Source organism: Phyllostomus discolor, chromosome 13 (assembly GCF_004126475.2).
Source record: "Phyllostomus discolor isolate MPI-MPIP mPhyDis1 chromosome 13, mPhyDis1.pri.v3, whole genome shotgun sequence".
Classification (NCBI taxonomy): Eukaryota; Metazoa; Chordata; class Mammalia; order Chiroptera; family Phyllostomidae; genus Phyllostomus; species Phyllostomus discolor.
Window position 1 is genome coordinate 53,432,575 of NC_040915.2, and position 17,591 is coordinate 53,450,165.

General features: G+C 56.4%; 2 protein-coding genes across 4 annotated transcripts in view; one reads left to right on the forward strand and one right to left on the reverse strand.

Annotated features, from left to right (window-relative positions):
• Positions 1–879: 879 nt before the first annotated feature.
• On the reverse strand, positions 880–6,626 carry TMEM211 (transmembrane protein 211). Its single transcript, XM_028527752.2, has 4 exons — positions 6,501–6,626; positions 4,173–4,390; positions 3,230–3,368; positions 880–1,148 (listed from the first exon to the last, which is right to left on the reverse strand). The coding sequence occupies exons 2-4, from the start codon at positions 4,371–4,373 to the stop codon at positions 886–888; spliced, it is 603 nt and encodes a 200-aa protein (XP_028383553.1). The 5' UTR covers positions 4,374–4,390; positions 6,501–6,626; the 3' UTR covers positions 880–885.
• Positions 6,627–11,912: 5,286 nt separating this feature from the next.
• Positions 11,913–17,591, forward strand: part of KIAA1671 (KIAA1671 ortholog) — a 163,430-nt gene continuing 157,751 nt past the window's right edge. For all 3 annotated transcript variants that reach the window (XM_028529058.2, XM_036014142.1, XM_036014143.1), the window contains exon 1: positions 11,913–11,998. The gene's annotated coding sequence lies outside the window, so the exon portion shown is untranslated. The remainder of the gene's footprint in view (positions 11,999–17,591) is intronic.

A 17,591-nucleotide genomic window follows, 5' to 3' on the forward strand; every position in this document is an offset into this window, starting at 1 on the left:
CACCCTGTCCGCCCTCTCCCACCATGGCGACTCACCCCCCCACCCCGTGGGGGCGGAGTCACACAGTAGCTGCCTGGTCTCTCCCCACACAGTTCAAGGCAGATGAGTCACTTCTCATCCCTTGCAGCTTAGCGGTTCCCGAGATAACGCAGCCTGACAGACCACCCCAAGTCCAGCGGCTTAGAATAGGCATTTATTTAGCTCGTGATTCTGCATGTCAATGGTACGGGCTGGCCTCGGCTGGACTTCTTCGTGCGTCTGGGTCGGTCAGCCGATAGCCGGCTGGGCAGCGTGGCTTCTGACACTCAGCAGGCTGCTGGCCGGGGCTGCGGGGGAGGCTGGGCCACGTGCCTGTCCTCCTGCAGGCACCCCAGGCTTGTTTCCATGGCCACGACGGCGGGTCCCGAGAGAGCAAGCAGAAGGGGGCACGGCCTCTCCAGGCCCAGGCTAGGGATGGGCATCGGGTCCTTCCCGCCGCATTCTCTCAGGCAGAGTGCGTCTCCTGGCCGAGCTCCGACTCAGGCAATGGGGAAGCAGACCCCACCACTCGGTGGGGGCTTTGAAAACTGACGTTGGAAAGGGGTGTGGATCTAGGCGGGAGAATCAGTGAGGCCGTTTTGCACACAGTGTGTGTACCATGTATCCCAGTCACCCTGGATGGGGGTGATTTCCTAGTCATGGCCTCGGTCCCTGAGTTCCCAAAATAACCACCAGACGAGGTGGCAGTATCCACCTCCCCATTTTCCAGAAGAACTCACTGAGGTCCGGAGAGGTGAGGGGCGGGCCTGAAGCCTTGGGGAGCAGCGGAAGTGGGACATGAGCCCGGGTGTGTGGCGATTCCATAGAGCTATGGCACGGGCTCTTTTTCCTCCTCCTGGGAAAATTTTATTTGCTCCCTTCGGGCATGACCGTGATTTTCTCCATGTCGCTGGCGAAGTGGATGGGCCTGCCCCGCACCTGGATCACGCTTGGCCACCTGATCACGGGCAGCAGGCTGGCCAGGACGGCGTTGAGGATGGCAGTCACATAGCCCCAGCCCAGCTGGCACTGTCCACTGCGGTACACAGAGGAGGTCCCGCAGGCCTCCTTGGCGAATGGGGAGGCCAGGCTGATGGGGAAAACCAGCAGGCCCACAACGGTGGTGGTCACTGGGGACAGCGAGAAGGAAAACCAGCATGTCGGTGGGGGCGGCGCTGGGCTCATGTTCCGTCCCAAGACTCACTCACTCACCTGCCTTCCTGTCCACCCCACCCCACCCCGTTCATCTGTCCATTCACTTATTTACCAGCTCATCTATCCTTAACGGTTTTTGTTTATTAAAGTTCACATGCAATGTGGTAGTTTCAGGTGCACAACATAGTGATTTGACATGCATGTACCATATGATGGGATCACCACAATTCAGACTAGTAGCCGTCTGTTGCCATACAAAGTTAATATCATAAAAACTCATCTTTCCTTTATCCACCCGTCACTCAACTACCCCCGCACCTTATCCGTCCATTCAGCTGTACCCTAATCCATGCATTCGCTCCATCCCTCTACCTGCCTTGTTCAAACACCCACCCACCTGCCCGCTTAGCCACCTGTCCCCCATAACCATCCATGCATGCATGCATCCCCATCTTTCATGCAACCACATTCCAGTCCCCCCCTTTCCTTATCCATCTATCCACTAGTACAGCCATCATCATCCTCTGTCAGTTCCTCCTCTCACCCACTCACTCATTCCTCCCTTCACCAGTCCACCGTTCATGCATCAGAACCGTCCGAGGTGCTGTGGTGGGCCCTGACGACACTGAGGAGAGGGACCGGATCCCCCTCGCCTTGGGCACTCCCAGTGCAGGAGGATCAGACGCGCCTCAGCCTCCCTTGCTGCTCTTCAACCACACTGGTCTGCCCTCAGTTCCCTGCTCGTGCCTTGCTCTCCTGTCCCCATGCCTTTGCTGCTGATGTTCCCATTACCTGAAATGCCCTCAACATTTGCCTAACCCCCACACGTCCTCCCAGACTCAGCTCAAGTGACACCTCCTCCTGGAAGCTTTCCTTAACATCCTCCGCTGTCCCAGGATTTTTCCTTGTACCCTGTGCTTACCCCTGTTGTGGGAAATCCTCATTGAGCTGTAAATGCCTAATGTGCTTCATCACCACGCGCCACCGTGCGAGCCTGGGACGAGCCCTGTATCTCTGTCCATTGAGTCACCAAATATTTAGTGAGTGTCTGTGATGTGCACAGAGCACTGTGGCGGGTGCTGGTGATATCAAGACAGACATACTCTCATCCTCATGAAGCTGGTGTTCTGGAGGAGAGTGATGGACAAGAATCGGGAGAGCACATAAGAGATTCCAGGTAGTAAGTGCTGTGCAAGATTTAAAGCAAAGTAAACAGGAGAATCTCGGGAGGGGGGAGCTCACCGGGGCAGTGGTACGTGAGCAGAGCCCTTAATGAAGTGGGGAAGTGAGGGAGGAGAAGACCTGAGAACAGCGGATTCCAGGCAGAGGGAACAGGCTCGGTGTAAATGAGCAACAGACAGCGAGCCGGGGAGGCCGGAGCACGCTGAGCCTGGCAGAGGGGGTAAGAGGTGAGGTTGGTGGGAGAAGGGGGCCGATCAGGTGGCGCCTCATGGGCCACGTAAGGAGTTTGGGTTTTGCTCCGAGTGTGACAGGAGGTCAAAGAAGGGTGGATAAACCTGTCTGAGTGGCAGGATCTGATTTCAGTGTTAACAGGAGCCCTTTGGACAGGGCATGAAGATTTAACTGGGAGATGCTTTGCCGTCAAGGCCTGGGCTGGATCATCCAGAGACCGGGTGTGCTTCGGAGAAAAGCAGCCCCTCAGGGCGGATGCAACCCCACGGCTCAGCAGGGGGAGCGTAGGCTACACTTCAGCCTTCCAGCCTCAGCTGAGCACCCTGGTGCAGTGCACAGCCTACCCAGCGGTGTGCGGTGGCCCGGGAAAGGATGATGCAAAGTGGACAGACAGGAGAGAAATAAAGGGGGCCAGACTATTAGGACTGGGCTTAGCTAAGGGCAGGTGAGGGTGATGTTAAAGATATCCCTCCCTCCCTCCCCCCATGTCTGTCTTGCTGAGGGACCAGGGATAGTCAGCCATCCTTGGGTTTGTCTCTAGAACTGGACCCAGGAGGCCAGCCTCCGCTCACAGGATTTTCCTCCTTTCATTCATCATTCATTCACTCCACAAAACATGTCTTACATGTGACAGCGGACTTACCCGCAGCGGCCTGCATGCCCAGCGTTCTGCCGCTGCCCATCCTCAGGCACAGCTCCTTGGGGGCCAGCGCCCAGGACAGGAGGAGGATTGCATTGAAGGCCAACAGGAGCCAGCCTCCAAGGAGAAGCGCAGCTGCGGTCTTCCAGGGAGAGAGAGCAGAGAGAGGCCGTTGAGTGGGGTTGGGGCAGGAGGCTGCGTCCTCTGCTCACCCACCAACTACCGAGTTCTGGAAACCCCATGAGGTCTGTGTTGCTATTATCATCCCCATTTTACATATGCACACACTGAGGCTCAGGGGGGTAGAGTCATTTGCCTCAGGATGCACCACTTATTAAGTAGTAGAGCCAGGATTAAGATCTGGATCTACAACCGCCATAGCCTACCTAAGCGACTTCCTGCTATATGGCGGGATGACCAGGAGAGGCACCTTTGTAATGGTTAGTTGTGAAGGCTGCAGAATCTTCCTTAGAGGTATCGGAGTGGGATTCCTGACCCATTGTCCCCACCGTCAAATTTTGTAATGCGCATCATTAACAGAGCCTTACAGCACCTTAGCTGTGGTTTTCCGACCCCATGGTGCTTAGAGGGGGGCCAGGTAGGTAGGCGCAGGTTGTAGGCTGCACAGCTCTAAGAGATGCATAGAGATCCTCATAGATGTGCATGTTGGTTACAGTAACTCTCCAGCAGGTGGCGGTATAGTGTCCCGAAGAAGGGGCTCCTTTTCCAAATTTGTGCAAAGGTGTGCTCTATGAACCGACAGCCGCTTTTACAGCCCTCCTGGGGACTTGCTGAAATGCAGGTAGCCAGATCCCACCCACACCTACAGAGTCAGGGGCTCAGGTTGGGGCTGGCGGTGCAGATCTTGGCTTCCTTTTGCCCTCGTGGGTTTGGCAGTGCCCCTGAGGCCCCAGTGAGCTGAGGAGCTGTGGAGCTGAGGACTCACCTTCCAGGCGAAGTCGGGAATATCATCCAGGGACCCGAAGGTCCCGCAGCTCTGGTTCCAGCTGTCACCCTGAGGCCAGGAGCAGTAGGTGAGGACCCCAAAGGAGAAGGTGGGGCTCTGGAACCAGGCAGGGGAGATGAGGCTAAGGGCCGAGATGCAGGTCAGGGAGAGTTCCAGGGCTGCCCACACGCTGGCCCCCATCACGGAGTGTCGGTGACCTGGGGGTCGCCGAGCAAGGTCAGTGGCGGAGACTTCCAGAGCAAGCAGAGAAATGGGGGCTTCCAAGGTGCCCCCACCGCCCAGCCAGGGATCGGGTCCTGCATTCACGCGCCCGGTCGTCGGCCTCCCTTCGACCTCGTGATGCGACGGGAGAAGCTAACGGCTGGTGTGGAGGGGGGGTTGCCCTGACCAGCTCTGGAAGCGGAAACCCCAAGCCTTGGAGCCCTCCCCGGCCACACGCAGCCCCTCCAGCACACGCAGCAACCCACGCAGAGGGTTTAGGACGTTACCTAGCACGGCGAGGGCCTCTGGGGAGTAACCGCTCTAGAGTTTTCCAGATGAAGACCGCGGCCGCCACGGTGCCTCGGTGGTCCTCACGGGAGACACTCGGGGCACCTGGACCCAGCCTTCAGTGCCGCTCAACCATAAGAAGCCGGAATAACTTAGTTCTCACTTCTCCTTCAGCCCCTCTCTCCACATCAGAGACAAAGCTGACAGGTCTCAAACCCCTCTCGGCTGTTTGGCAGTGTCTCCCTTTAAAAAGACGGGAGCAGACAGCGGAGTCCAGTGAGCGTCTGAGGCTGCAGTGGGGCTTTCCTTGTATTCGCCACAGTGGTTTTGTTTTATTTTGCGGCACGATACTGGTTGTCCATTTACAATCACAATTTATTTTAATGACAAAGCGAGTCAGTTTAAAGGTTTGCCTACACCGTCCTAGAGGAGCAGGAAGGTGGTGTGCCCACGCTGGCACTGATAGCCAGAAGTGAGCCCCGAGGGTTGAGCCTACCCAAGGGCACCCAAGGTCAAAAGCAGCGGAGCTGCCAGCCCAGCCAAGGGCACCTGTGCAGACTTCCCAGGGCCAGTCCTTTCAACCTTGGTTTCACTCTGGGGCGCTAAGCCCGGCCAGCACTTTAACCATGGCAGGAACCCCAGGCTCGGAGGCTGGCCACTCGCCCTACTGTTTCCCAGCTGTGTGACTGTGGCGAGTTTGCCCCACTCTTCTGGGCCTCAGTTTCCCCATCTGTGAAAGCAGATTAGAAATCCCCAGGGGCAGGCGGCCGTGGCCTCAGTCCCTGGGCCGGGTGACGTTGTGGGGAGAAGCAGACAGCCCACACGCTCCCCTCCCCAGCGCCATGACCTTGGGCATGTCCCCTCAGCTCTCTGGAAAATGGGGGTGGGGTGGTGGTGAAGGGTAAAGGGGGTGACATCACCTGTGGGGTGCAGGGGGCAGGAGAAGCCCGGGCAGGTAGGCCAAGGTTACGTGGCAGACTTTATTCCTGGGCTGAAAGTAACCTCGTGGCTGCTGTCCAGCGAGTGAGATGTGGCCCTTTGAATGAGGGAATATTGATTCCCCCCCCTTCCTCCACGCAAATCAGCCTCTCCTTGGGGTTTGGCAGGGTGCCAAGGGGTGTAATTCCAGCCAGGAAGCTGGGGAGCCCAGAGCCGACGGATGCCCGTGGTTTTGCCTCTCTCTGGCCGCCCCAGTGGCTCTCGGGGCGTTTCTGACCTTGAAAGGAGTTTTGTTCTCCAGATAATGTGCTCAATGTCACCTGGGAAAATCACGCCGACTGTCCAGGTGCCCGGGAAGCTAAATGAGGCATTATAACCCAAAACCACATCCGGCCGGGCCCCAATTAGCTGGGATCCAGCTCAGGGGAGCTTGCAAGGGACTGGACATTTTCTCCTCCCGCTCAGCACAGCCTGTGGACGGTGGTCGGCAGTTCCTGAGTGCTCCCCAAGCACCATGCCAAACACTTGGAGTACCTTGTTCCATATAAGCCCCATGGCTGCTGGGGCGTAAGTCCTGTCATGGTAGTTCCCATTTGACAGATGACACAACAAAGGCTAATTTTACACCTGCCAAAGCGAGTGTTGGGCTAGGGACTTACAGTTAGGGAATTGGCCTCCCAACTGGGCCCTAAGCCCTAAAATGTCAGGTTAAAAGTCAAATACCCCAGCGGATTCCAGGGGCTGCCTGGGCAGCCACCCCTCCCGCGGCTGCAGCCACATGCAAAGAGGGAATGTACTCTCAGGGCCCATTATGGCCCCTAGCTAGCAGCTTCCTCTCCACTCCCTCCTGACCTCTGACCCGTCCTCCTTCGGACTCACCACACCGCAGGGGGAGACCCTCTCACGTGGCCTCTTCTGCTCAGGCTCCTGTGTTAGGCACACGTCTGTGACCTCGTAAGGTGCCTCCCTCTCTTTGAAGGAGACAGGTTGGTGAGCAAAGCCCAGGTGTGTGATAAGCCCTGTGGGTGTGTGTATTTCTTCCTGGTTCCTTAAGTCAGCAAGCTGGGCGAAGGCAGAAAGGCCAGCCGCAGATCACACGGGTGAGGGTGTGGTGTTCCCTGGGCAGGAGAAGGCACGAGTAGGGATTGCCGAGCCGCAGTGGCACCCAGGGGTGGCCCTTCTTGCCTCCACGCTCACTCTCTGCCTCTCTGCCTGGGAACGGATCTGCGTGTTTCTCTGGCTCCAGAGGATCTTCCCTGCGGGCTGTGGACTTCCAGAGAGTGATGGGCACTGGGCCTGAAAAAATCTTGACCCCAGCGTCCAGCGTAGGGTATGGCACAGAGCGGGTGCTTGTTCTGTCTTTTGTTGGACATTTTGGAGGGGCAACTCCCAACTGGCTCGAGTAGAAATGCGTGGGGTTCCAGAAGCGAACAGGTTAGGGTACGGCTTTAGGCACAGGTGAACACGCAATGTCTGAGGACCCCCCTCTCCCTCTGCATCTCTCCGCTGTTTTCTGCTGGGTTGGCTTCACTCTCCCGCACATGCTCTCTCGGAGTTGGCCTCTGGTGGCTCCAGGCTCACCTTCTGAGGCTCAGCAACCCCAGATGGGGGATGGGGCGGGGGGGGGGGGCGGTTTGCTCCTCTGCTCCTCTGCACACAGTTGCTGCAAATATTGTGATGAACTCTCATTGGCCAAACTTGGATCATGTGCCCACCGGTGAGCCAATCACTGGCCAGGGAAATGGGATGTTCTGATTGGCCACACTTAGGTCCTATACCTTAGGACTGGGGGGTGAGAGTAGGAATGCCTGGAGGTTCACCCCACTGGAACGGTATGGAGTGAAGGTGGGGGACGGAGTGGTTTCTAGGAGGAAAACTGAGGTGCTGTTAGCAGAGGGTGAGGGATGGGTGCTGGCGGGTGAGAACTAGAGGTGCTAGAAATGCTGGCATGACAAACGAGCACACGCCAGTTGGTGTGGTGAGAATCAGGAGGGTCCGGTGAAGCCTGGGGTGGGGTTGGAGCCCCAGCTCTGCCAGCCCCACTCCGCGTGACCTTGGCCAGCGCACCTCGACCTCTCTGGGCCTCAGTTTCTCCACCTATAAAACAAGGACACCTGGAATAGGCGATTGCCAGGGTTTTCCCCATTCATTCAGTCATTGTTTCCTTTCGATCAGTGTTTGTCCAGGGGCTTTGGAGTTAGCGGGAACTGGGTCTGAATCCCAGGTCGGAGCTTCCCTGGCTGCATCAGGCCTGACCGATGCCCCTTCTCAGCTGCACGCAGCTGCATCCTGTGTGGCACTGGACACTGCGCAGCCTCCGCCTGCCTCCCCCCGCAGGCGGCCTGGGCCAGTGGCTGCAGCCCCACGGCCAGCTCAGCCTCCAGGGACATGGCCTGAGTTGCGGCCCAGTCTCCTGACATCCTCAGGGGTTATCCAGGCTGTCCTGACGGACCAGACTCTTGCTTGGCAAGGGGAGGGCCCCTGCTGCCTCCTCCTCCAGACTCCCGAGAAGCTGCCATCCCTCGTGGCTGCCCCGAGGCTCGGGTATCAGAGCCCAGAAGTGAGGAGCAGTTGGGCCCGACTGTGGAGAGCAACACACAGGAGATGGGACACGTAGCAGAGGAAGTTCTTGCGCTTCACCTGCCTGGTTTCTCAAAAAGTGGCTCCTGCAGAGACCTCCCAGGTGTGTTTTTTTGAGACGTCGTGGCCAACTCCGTATGTTTTGAATTTGCTTTTCCTCCTTTCCTGGCTCGCAGTGCAGTCCCTTTTCCTGCATTGTTGTTGGGCCCAATTACATCTCCAATAAAGCATCAGCATAGAAGTTGTGCCTCAGGCTCTGTTTTCTGGGAGAACCCAGGCTGTGTGACCCTGAGCAATTTACTTAACCTCTCTGAGCTTCAGATCTCTCATCTCTAAAAGGGGGATAATAATAGAAGCATCTAGGCCCCAGCTGGTGTAGCTCAGTGGACTGAGCGCGGGTCTGTGAACCGAAGGGTCGCTAGTTCCATTCCCAGTCAGGGCACATGCCTGGGTTGCAAGCTGGGTCCCCAGAAGTGGGAGTATGAGAGGCAACCACACATTGATATTTATCTCCCTCTTTCTCTTTCCCTTGCTCTAAACTAAAATAAAATCTTTTAAAAAAATAATAGAAGCATCTATTAGAAGACAATTGTGGCGTTTAATGAGACATCACAGGCAAAGACTTGGCTCGATAAACTAGAAATTTCATTAGTAGCATTACTGCGAGCCAGACGCTGGATGGTATCACGTGACAACATTTATTCAACGTTGAATTTCATGAACACTTATTGAGTGTCAACTCTGTTTTGGGTTCTGGGCTAGTGTTTGCTCCCAAGCTGCTCACAGTCTAGACATCGAGACAGAGAAGTAATTGGGCAGCGACACGACAGCGTCATCAGTGCTGGAAGATTGGGGGCTGCGGCGTGGTGGGCAGGAGCGGCAGGGGATGCCTTCTCAGAGGAGCTGACGTTCAAGTGCGGAGCGGAAGGATATGTAGTCATGACAGATGATGGGCCAGTGGAGGGCGAAGTGTTCGGCCCGAGGGCATGGCATGGGCAAAAGTCTGGTGTTGGGAAAAACTTCTCAAAGATTGCGCCGGCTCTCATCACCCAACGTGCATGACAGTGGCCTTCGTCAAGGAGCGTGTGGGTTCTAGAGCTGTGCTGTTCAATATGGTAACCATAGCCACACATGGCTATTTAGATTTAAATTAATTAAAATGGAATGAAATTTAAAATGCAGTTCCTCAGTCGCATTGGCCGCATTTCAAATGCTCAGTAGTCATCTGTGGCTAATGTTACAGTGCAGACGTCAGGCATCTCCGTTGTCGCACAGAGCGCTGTTGGACAGAACTGCCTGCGCGAGTCTGAGAACAGGCAGCCAAATCAGGGCAGGCTTCCTGGAGGAGGGGGTAGAAGACAGCAGAGAAGGGGTTCTGGGAAAGTCTCTGGGTGGCTCTGTTCTCTATCCTCAGGAAGAGAAAAGCCAGGCCTGGGAATGGGGGTGGGGTATAGGCTCTGGAAACAACCTACAACCCGACACCTCTTTGGTCAGAGTCTAATTTCTGGGTGTGTGCTGGCTGGGAGTCACACCTGGGAGGGAGGACACAGGAATGCCCAGGGAATCACCAAAGGTGGGACTGAGCCAGGAAGTCCTGCCTCTTCTGGGGCTAGGAGGACTCTGGGAGTTGTGGTTTGATACCCCTCAGAGCTCGACAGGGGTAGAAGCCTTGACGCTGGGCTGAGGCATTTTGGGGGAAGTAGAGTTGCGGGGACTGGGCTGGTCAGGGCTGGGAACTCATCCGGGACTGGGGTTTCTGCAGGGGGAAGTGGCAGGAGGAGGGCTATCTGCTCCCCTTCCATGCTTCAGTTCTGAGAGAGAGAGAGAGAGGAGATGCCAAGGGAGACTCAGTTGTCTGCAGAGCTGAGACAGGGAACAGTCAGTTAAACAGAGCCCTCAGCCCCACACTGGGGTTGACCAGGATTGGCCCGGGAAAGGCAGGAGTTCCCAGAAGGTTAGGGAGGAGAGGTAGCAGATGGACTCCGCTGGCTGTTGGTCATTCATGTATTTAACCGGTATCTTTCTGAGCTCAGTCTTGAGTGAGTGAGTACTACGTGCAAAGCCCCATGCTGGGCATGGTGAATACGGGAGCTCTAGAGAGGACAGTCGACAGTAGACAACGACTTGGCCGGCCTTTGCCCAGCTTACAGGCGGAGCTAGAGGGAGTCTGACTTTCGACCCCACCATTCTGTCTCCTGCCACACGGACGTCTCCCCGGGAGTGGAAGTTGTGTGTAAAAGCCACTGAGTGGGGGTCCCGGTATTGATCACTGTGCTCACGCCATCCAGATGATAAAGGACAAGATCCTGGCATCAGACCCCACGGGGCCTCAAGCTCGCCATTCCTGGCGAGTCTCTTAGGGCACAGCGAACACAAGGCCCGCGGGCCGAATCCAGCCCTCCACCTGGTTTTATCCGGCCCGGCACCTTGTTTCTACCCTGTGCCAAGCTCCTTGCCCCTAGTTAGGGAGCAGTTCCATTTATACAGTCCTAAAATTACATTCCGCCCTTTGAAGGCAACCCCGAGGCCTATGTGGTCCCTGGTGAAAATGAGTTTGACTCCCCTGTCTTAGGGAGACTCAGGTTGCTTTGCAGTGAAAGGGGGCCAGTGGCTGTGACTTCAAAAGGTGGGCCGTGCAGATTCAATGAAACAATGGATATGGTGTGTATCTCCTGTAACAGTTCCCTTTCCACACACACACGCACACACACACACACACACACACACACAAACACGAGGTAAGTGAGCTTCCTGTCATCCTGCAGCCACACACTGTGAGGTTTCCCCTTTCTCTAACTTTACTGAGCTGTAACTTAGAATAAATGCACGTACGATTTTAGGTCCTTCGTTTAGTTATTCACGCTCCTTTTGTTTCCCTAGGAACACGTGTCACAAATGCAATGAATCTTTGCAGTTATTATTTATGTCTGTCAACTCCACCAGAGCCTGGTTCTTGCAGGCTGCTTAACCTCTGTGTCCCCAGCACCCTGCATACAGTAGGCACTTAATAAAGATTTATGGAATGAAATGAGTAACGCACGACAAAGCAGGCGTTTTCCGTTCAAGAGCGACTTCCTCTGAGTCTCTCATCTTGTCCAAAAGTCTACACACACGCCTCGTCGTTCAGCTCCCACCTCAACACCGTGGCAGAGGCTGGCACACAACAGAGGAGGGAGCGTAGGGAACTCGGTGGGGCCAGGCCCCCAGCCCTGCGTGCAGTCCCCCGTTCTCCGCGAGAGGGCGCCAGCGCATCACGCAGGCCTCGCTCGCTCCCGGACAGGCGCTTGCAGGCCCCGCAGTTCAATGGGTGAGACTTTACCGAGTGCCTCCTGAGGTCCCCGGCTGCTTTAGGCTCTTGGGGGTGCAGACCAGGTGGCGGGTCGGTGTCCGTTGCGGCGGATCCTGGACGGGGTCTGGGGATCGCCCGAAGAACGCGAACGGGGACCCTGAACAACATTAGAAGTTGGGCACGGCACGTTCGGGAGGTCTGGGACCGGATGGGGGAGGGCTTCCGGGAGGAGTGTCCCAGGAGGACTCGCGACCTTTGACCCACCCGACCTCCCTTTGGCCCCCAGAACCGGGAAAGAGCGAGGGTCCGAACAGCCGCGCTCCGCCCCAGCGCCCTCCGCGCAGGCGCTGCCAGCCGCGGTTCCCATGGAAACGGGGGGGCGCTTCCCTGCCTGAGGCCCCGCCCCCAGCAGGCTAGGCTGCGCGGGACCGCTGGCGGCGAGGGCAGGTGCGGCGAGCTGCGGGCAGGTGGCGGCGCGGCGCGGGCCAGCGTTGAAGGCAGCTCCAGGGTAGGTTGCGCGGCGGCCGCAGGGGGTGGGGGCCGGCCATATGCCCCCTGTCCCGGGCTCTCGAAGGGGATAGCAAGGCGGTGACTGGCTGTGGCCGCCAAGTTTTTGCTAGGCTGAGGCCCCGTGAGAAAAGTTGGCAAAGTTGGCCGGGGAAGAGGCTGGGATCTCCCTAGGCTCGGGGTCTGCCGGGAGGGGGGAATCCCGATGTGGGAGCCGGGAAGCCTGTCTCCCGAGACTTGGGAGTGGATCCCGCGGGAAGATCCCGCGCCACCGGGTTGAAGATCCGAAGAGGGGATCGGGCGCCGGCGGCCTGGAGTCCCACTTGCTCCCAGCCTGGGGGTGACAGTGGACGGTGATTGGAGACTAGGAGCTAGTGTCTCTCTCTACACCCCCGATGCTGGTCCAAGGGCAAATGTGGTGGTCGGGAGCTGAAAGAATCGCTGGAGATCCGGGATACCTAGCCCGGAGCTTTTAGGATCTGGGTGTTGGTGTGGGTTGGAGGCCCCGGAGGTGGACACACAGGATAGCGAGCGTAGCGGAGCCCCGGGCAAAAGGATTCTGCGGGCAGCAGGGGCGGTAGAGAGAACTGCGCGCTGGGCCCCGGGGCACCCGAGCTGTGGATGCGCCTTCCCCGCCTGGCCTGCTCTGCGCTCCGCTCCACACGCCTTCCCAGGGCAGAGGCACCTTGACGGGTGTCGGGCTCAGTCTCCCCGGCTCCCAGGCCGGCTAGGTTTGTCCCCACCCTGCTGGTGGCGCCGCCTGGGGTATAGGCGGGGCGCCTGGGAAGCGAGGCAGCCCACTGACCCCCGCCCGAACCTGACCTTTCCACACCCTCCTGGTACACACTCGCCTAGGAGCTGGGGCGCCTCACCCTGAAACCCTGCCCTGAGTGCCATAGCGGAGCGTGTGACCTCCGCAAGCCGCGTAGGTGGCCCGGGCTTCTTGCCGCAGCCCTGAACTTTCTCTAGCTGGGAGCAGCCATTACCTTTGGAAAGGAAAGGGCTATTACCTGTTGCACAAAGAAAGAGCTTTTTCTTTGCAGCTTCTTTGTGACCTTGGGCAAAACACTTCATCTCTCGAAGCCCAGGTCTCCCCTCTGGGCAAAATGGGGCGAGGGTGGGGATCACAACCCATCCGCTTATTTGGCTCGCAGGTTAGTAGGTATGCTGGGTGCCAGAACAGGTAGGGGCTCTGCAGCTACTAGTGGGCCCTCATTTGTGGCCCCTGCTTTCCCACATCCCAGCCCCTGTGCTTCCGCTGCAGCATCTGAGGGCAGACTCCCGGGACCCTTGCCTTTTTAAACTTGTAGGACTAGAGAGATGCTCAACTTTGTCTCTCTTCCAAAGGGGTTAATTGTTCCTCTGCACCCCCACCCCCCTCTTTGCAGAGAGAAGCTCTGGGGTTTGGCTAATCAGTAACCAGGGCGTTTGGACACGGCTTCTCCCTTGGCCCCACTTTCCCTTTGCTAATCCATCGGGGCTCCTGGACAAACATGCGTTTCCCCCCCAGACGCTGGCATCGCAGCCCCGGGACAGTTCCGAGGGAGCTGGGCAGGCACCAGCCCCGGTCTTGGTGGTTTTAGGGGAATCCTTTTTAAAGGATTTGCCTGCTTGACAAGGGTGCAATTACCTGAGAGAAGTGCCGGGTTTCAGTACGGTGTCTGGGCGCACGTTTCAGTGGGGCACGTGACCTGGCTGATTGAGTCACGTGTGTATGGGGGGTTACCTACTCTGTGGCCCGCACTATAGAAATGGTGTGACCCAGGGCAGTGGAGGATCTGTTCTCCTGCCTTTACGTTCTAGCTATGGAGCAATCAGCTACAGTCCTGTGAGGCAGCTGTGCTGGCTCTCGATGTAGGGGTGCAGCCCTCGCCCGAAATTCTGAGGCTGGAGGGGCTTCGTTCCCCTTGGAGGTCCTGGGAGAGGCTGGCTGTTATTCAGGGCCGACCTTGGCAGGACATTGGAGCAGCCTGCAGTCTGTCCCTGACATTTCTCCTCTGTCAGCCTCACCTGAATACATCTCCAACCAACTGAGGAAAAGAGCCCCCGAAGAGTAGTTTAAATAAGCTCTGGCTGGCGTAGCTCAGTGGATTGAGCAAGGACTGGGAACCAAAGTGTCCCAGGTTCGATTCCCAGCCAGGGTACATGCCTGGGTTGCAGGCCATAACCCCCAGCAACTGCACATTGATGTTTCTCTCTCTCTCTATGTAACTCCCTCCCTTCCCCTCTAAAAATAAACAAATAAAATCTTAAAAAAAACTTCAATGCTTTAAAAAAAAAAGAGTAGTTTAAATGTTCCTTCACTCATTCATTCATTCATGCATTCATTCAAGTATTTCAAGACACTGGCAACCACATCCTTAAGGGAGGGGTCGAGCCTTTGTGAAAAGAGGCAATTGTCTGGACAAGGAGAGTTGTGATGGGGGGAGGGGCCGATGCCTTCTGTCCTGAGCTGGGGAGAGGTCTGGAGTGGCAGTTTCTTGGAGGGTTTGCGGTGGAAAGAGCGGGTGGTATGGGCAGGAAGAGAAACAGCCCGGCCTGGCTGTAGGAGGGAGCATGGGGGGCTGACAGGGGCCCAGTCAGCCATTCTTAGGGGTTTGGGCTTTGTCCCAGGGCAGTGAGGTGGGTGATGCAGAAGTCCTTCTGCAGGAGGGGGACGAGGTCAGATCTGTGTTTAGGAAGCTCGCCCTGCCGTTGTGGGAGGCTGGCTGGGACAGGGTTTGCAAGGAAGGCTGAGAGGCCAGTGCGGAGACTGCTAGAAAAATCCAGGTGAGAGGTCATGGTGGACCGGACTTGGATAGAGACCTGGGTCAGCGTTCTGTTTAGAGAGCCACTCAGCTGAAGAGCTCTTGGAGGCCTAGCCTTTTATCTGGAGAAGGAACCCCCCCCCCACCCCCGGGGAGGTGGCTTAATTATTGTAAGTGTCAGTATTTCATTCCATTCTGCAAACCTTCCTAAACACTCCTGGTCTGCCTGCCCAGGGAGGGGGACAAACCTCCAGATCCTCAGGGACGCCATACTCCCTGGGTGCGGGCTGGGGCTCCGTGGTGCGGGAGGTCTTCGCCAGCCCGCCTGGGCAGAGAGGGGGGTTTGAACTCTCAGCTTGCAGTTTGCAGATATTCGGAGTCAGTGAAGGCGAGTCAAGAAGCCACAAAGGGTGGTAAGGGTGAGTCTGGCAACAGCAGGGATAAATCCCGGGAGGGTTCCAGGAGAAAGCAGGGACGGAAAGGAGGGGGAGCCAGCCAGGGAGATTTGGGGCCAAACCCTGGCCCCGCCCCCTTCCTGGCTGTGGTCTTGGGCATGGTACTTGTGTTGAGCCTCGGTTTCTCTCATCTGTAAAATGGGCCCAGGATAGGCTGCTCCCCTTTCTCAAAGGCTCGTTCTGTAAGCCAGGTGAACCAGTGTGTGGAAACACCAGGCCAGGTCCTTACCGGTCTGTGCTTGCCGAGGGAGGGTATGATTATCATCAGCCTGTCTTCAGGGTGTGTTCCAGGCAGGTGGCCCCTCTCCCAGCCTGTGTGTGTGGAAGGGGGGGCCAACTTGACCTGAGTCTTAAAGGAGGAGAAGGAAGAGGCAAGGAGGGGAGAAGGAACATTCCAGGCAGAGAGAGCAGCAGAGGCAGAGCTCATTTGGAGAACTGCATAATAACTGGTATACCCAGAATCTTCTTTACATGCCCCAGCCCCTCCCTAAATACCCAGACAGGAAGGCTGTCTTAGGGTCGGGTTCAGGGCTGAGACCAGGGCAGCGGGAAGACCCTTGTCCAGGAGGTCACGTTCCTTCCCACACTCACCCGTCCAGACTGTAGGAGCCACTTCCCTCCTGGGACCTCAGTTTCTTCTTCTGTGAAATGGGACGATTGGAGAGAATGTGGGTAAAGCACTTCATGCGGCAGAGCCGCCACTTTTTACGGGTGCCCGGTGCTGGCCGTAGCGCGTTTTACAGTCTTCTTTCTTTATTTTATTTTGTTCTTTTAAAAATTCTTCATGACAAACCCAGGTGATACGTGCTTTGGGGACTGTTGATTGTGCAGCTTATGAAACGGAGGCTTCGAGTGGTCCTCCTGCTCCCTCCCACTGTGCTGCCCAAACTGCTGCCATTTAGGAGGAAGCTCGCAGACTTGGAACTGAGAGATACATGCGCACACACTGTTTTCCTTCGGTGTGCTGAGTGGTTGATCGAGCATCTTCCCTGGGCAAGTCGAGAGAGCGCCTGTCCTCAGGAATCCACGCCCCAGGACTCTGGTCCACAGATGGGAGGCAGGGAGGGGGAAGGCAAAGTGAAAGGGCTACACGTGACCTGTGGGACGTTGTTATCATGGCTGCCTTTGTTAATTGCTCAGTTAAATGACCTTTGAAATGTTCTGTGGCCTTGTCTCCATTAAAAATATGAAATACACCCTGGCTGGGTTGGCTCAGTGGATTGAGCACCGACCTGTGAACCAGAGGGTCACCAGTTGGATTCCCAGTCTCAGGGCACATGCCTGGGTTGTGGGCCAGGTCCCTAGTTGGGGGTGCATGAGAGGCAACAACACATGGATGTTTCTCTCCCTCTCTTTCTCCCATTCTCTAAAAATAAAGAAATAAAATCCTTTAAAAGAAAAGAATGTGAAATGTATCCCCAAAATATGATCTTTGGGTGTTTACATGTCTGAGTCAGATGTGATAAACACAGTATGTATGTATGTATGTATTTTATATTATGAAAATAACATGTACTATGTCCCCAGAGCGTGACCTGGGGATGTTTACATCACGGAATCAGAAGAGGGGTACACACACACTGTGAGAATAACACATAACATACCAAACACTTCAAAGATGGCAAAATGATACCGTATTAAGTGAACAGTGAGTTTCCCGCCCCAGCCCTTATCACACCGTGCTAATTATCGGAATCATTTTTGCGTCCACTCGGCAGCCAGGCAGAAGGAATCGAATCTTGCTTCCGCCATTTACAGGCCGTGTGAGTTCCTGCAGGTGGCTTAACCTCCTGAGCCAGAGTCTCCTGGTCCGTGAATGGGGATGAAAAGGGACCCCGCCTCCAAGGGTTGCTGCTCGGAGTGAGCGGGAAGGGACCGGGGCGGGACCGGGGCGTGGTCAGTGTGCAGTGCGTAGTGCGTGCGGGTCGTCTTCCTTCTCTTCGTACCTCGGGTGGTCTTAGTGGAGTCATGACTGTGCCCTCTTTCCCCTCTGGAATCGACCCTGCAAAAGGCAGGAACCCTGTCTGTGTCCACTGCTGTTTCCACGGTCGATAGTCACGGAATAAACAAATGAGTCAACGCAATGTAGACTTAGTCTTTTAATAACAACCATAAAACAGTAAACTTCGCAGGTAAGTTAAAAGCAGATGTGGATGCTCTGCCCGTTCAGAACGTGCGGACTCACCCCGCCCCTTTGAGAAGCTGAGCAACACTCCGAAGCCTGACGGTGCTCTTAGCGCCGAACCGGTCCCCTGTCGGCTGACACTGAGTGTTGGTGTTGCTTGTTTCTGCTGTGGCATGTAGCACTGCAATAAACTCTCCTGTTCGCATCTTTGCACACTCATTGCAGCCAATCAGGACAGATTTCGGGATAGGGAACTGTATCCCAGGT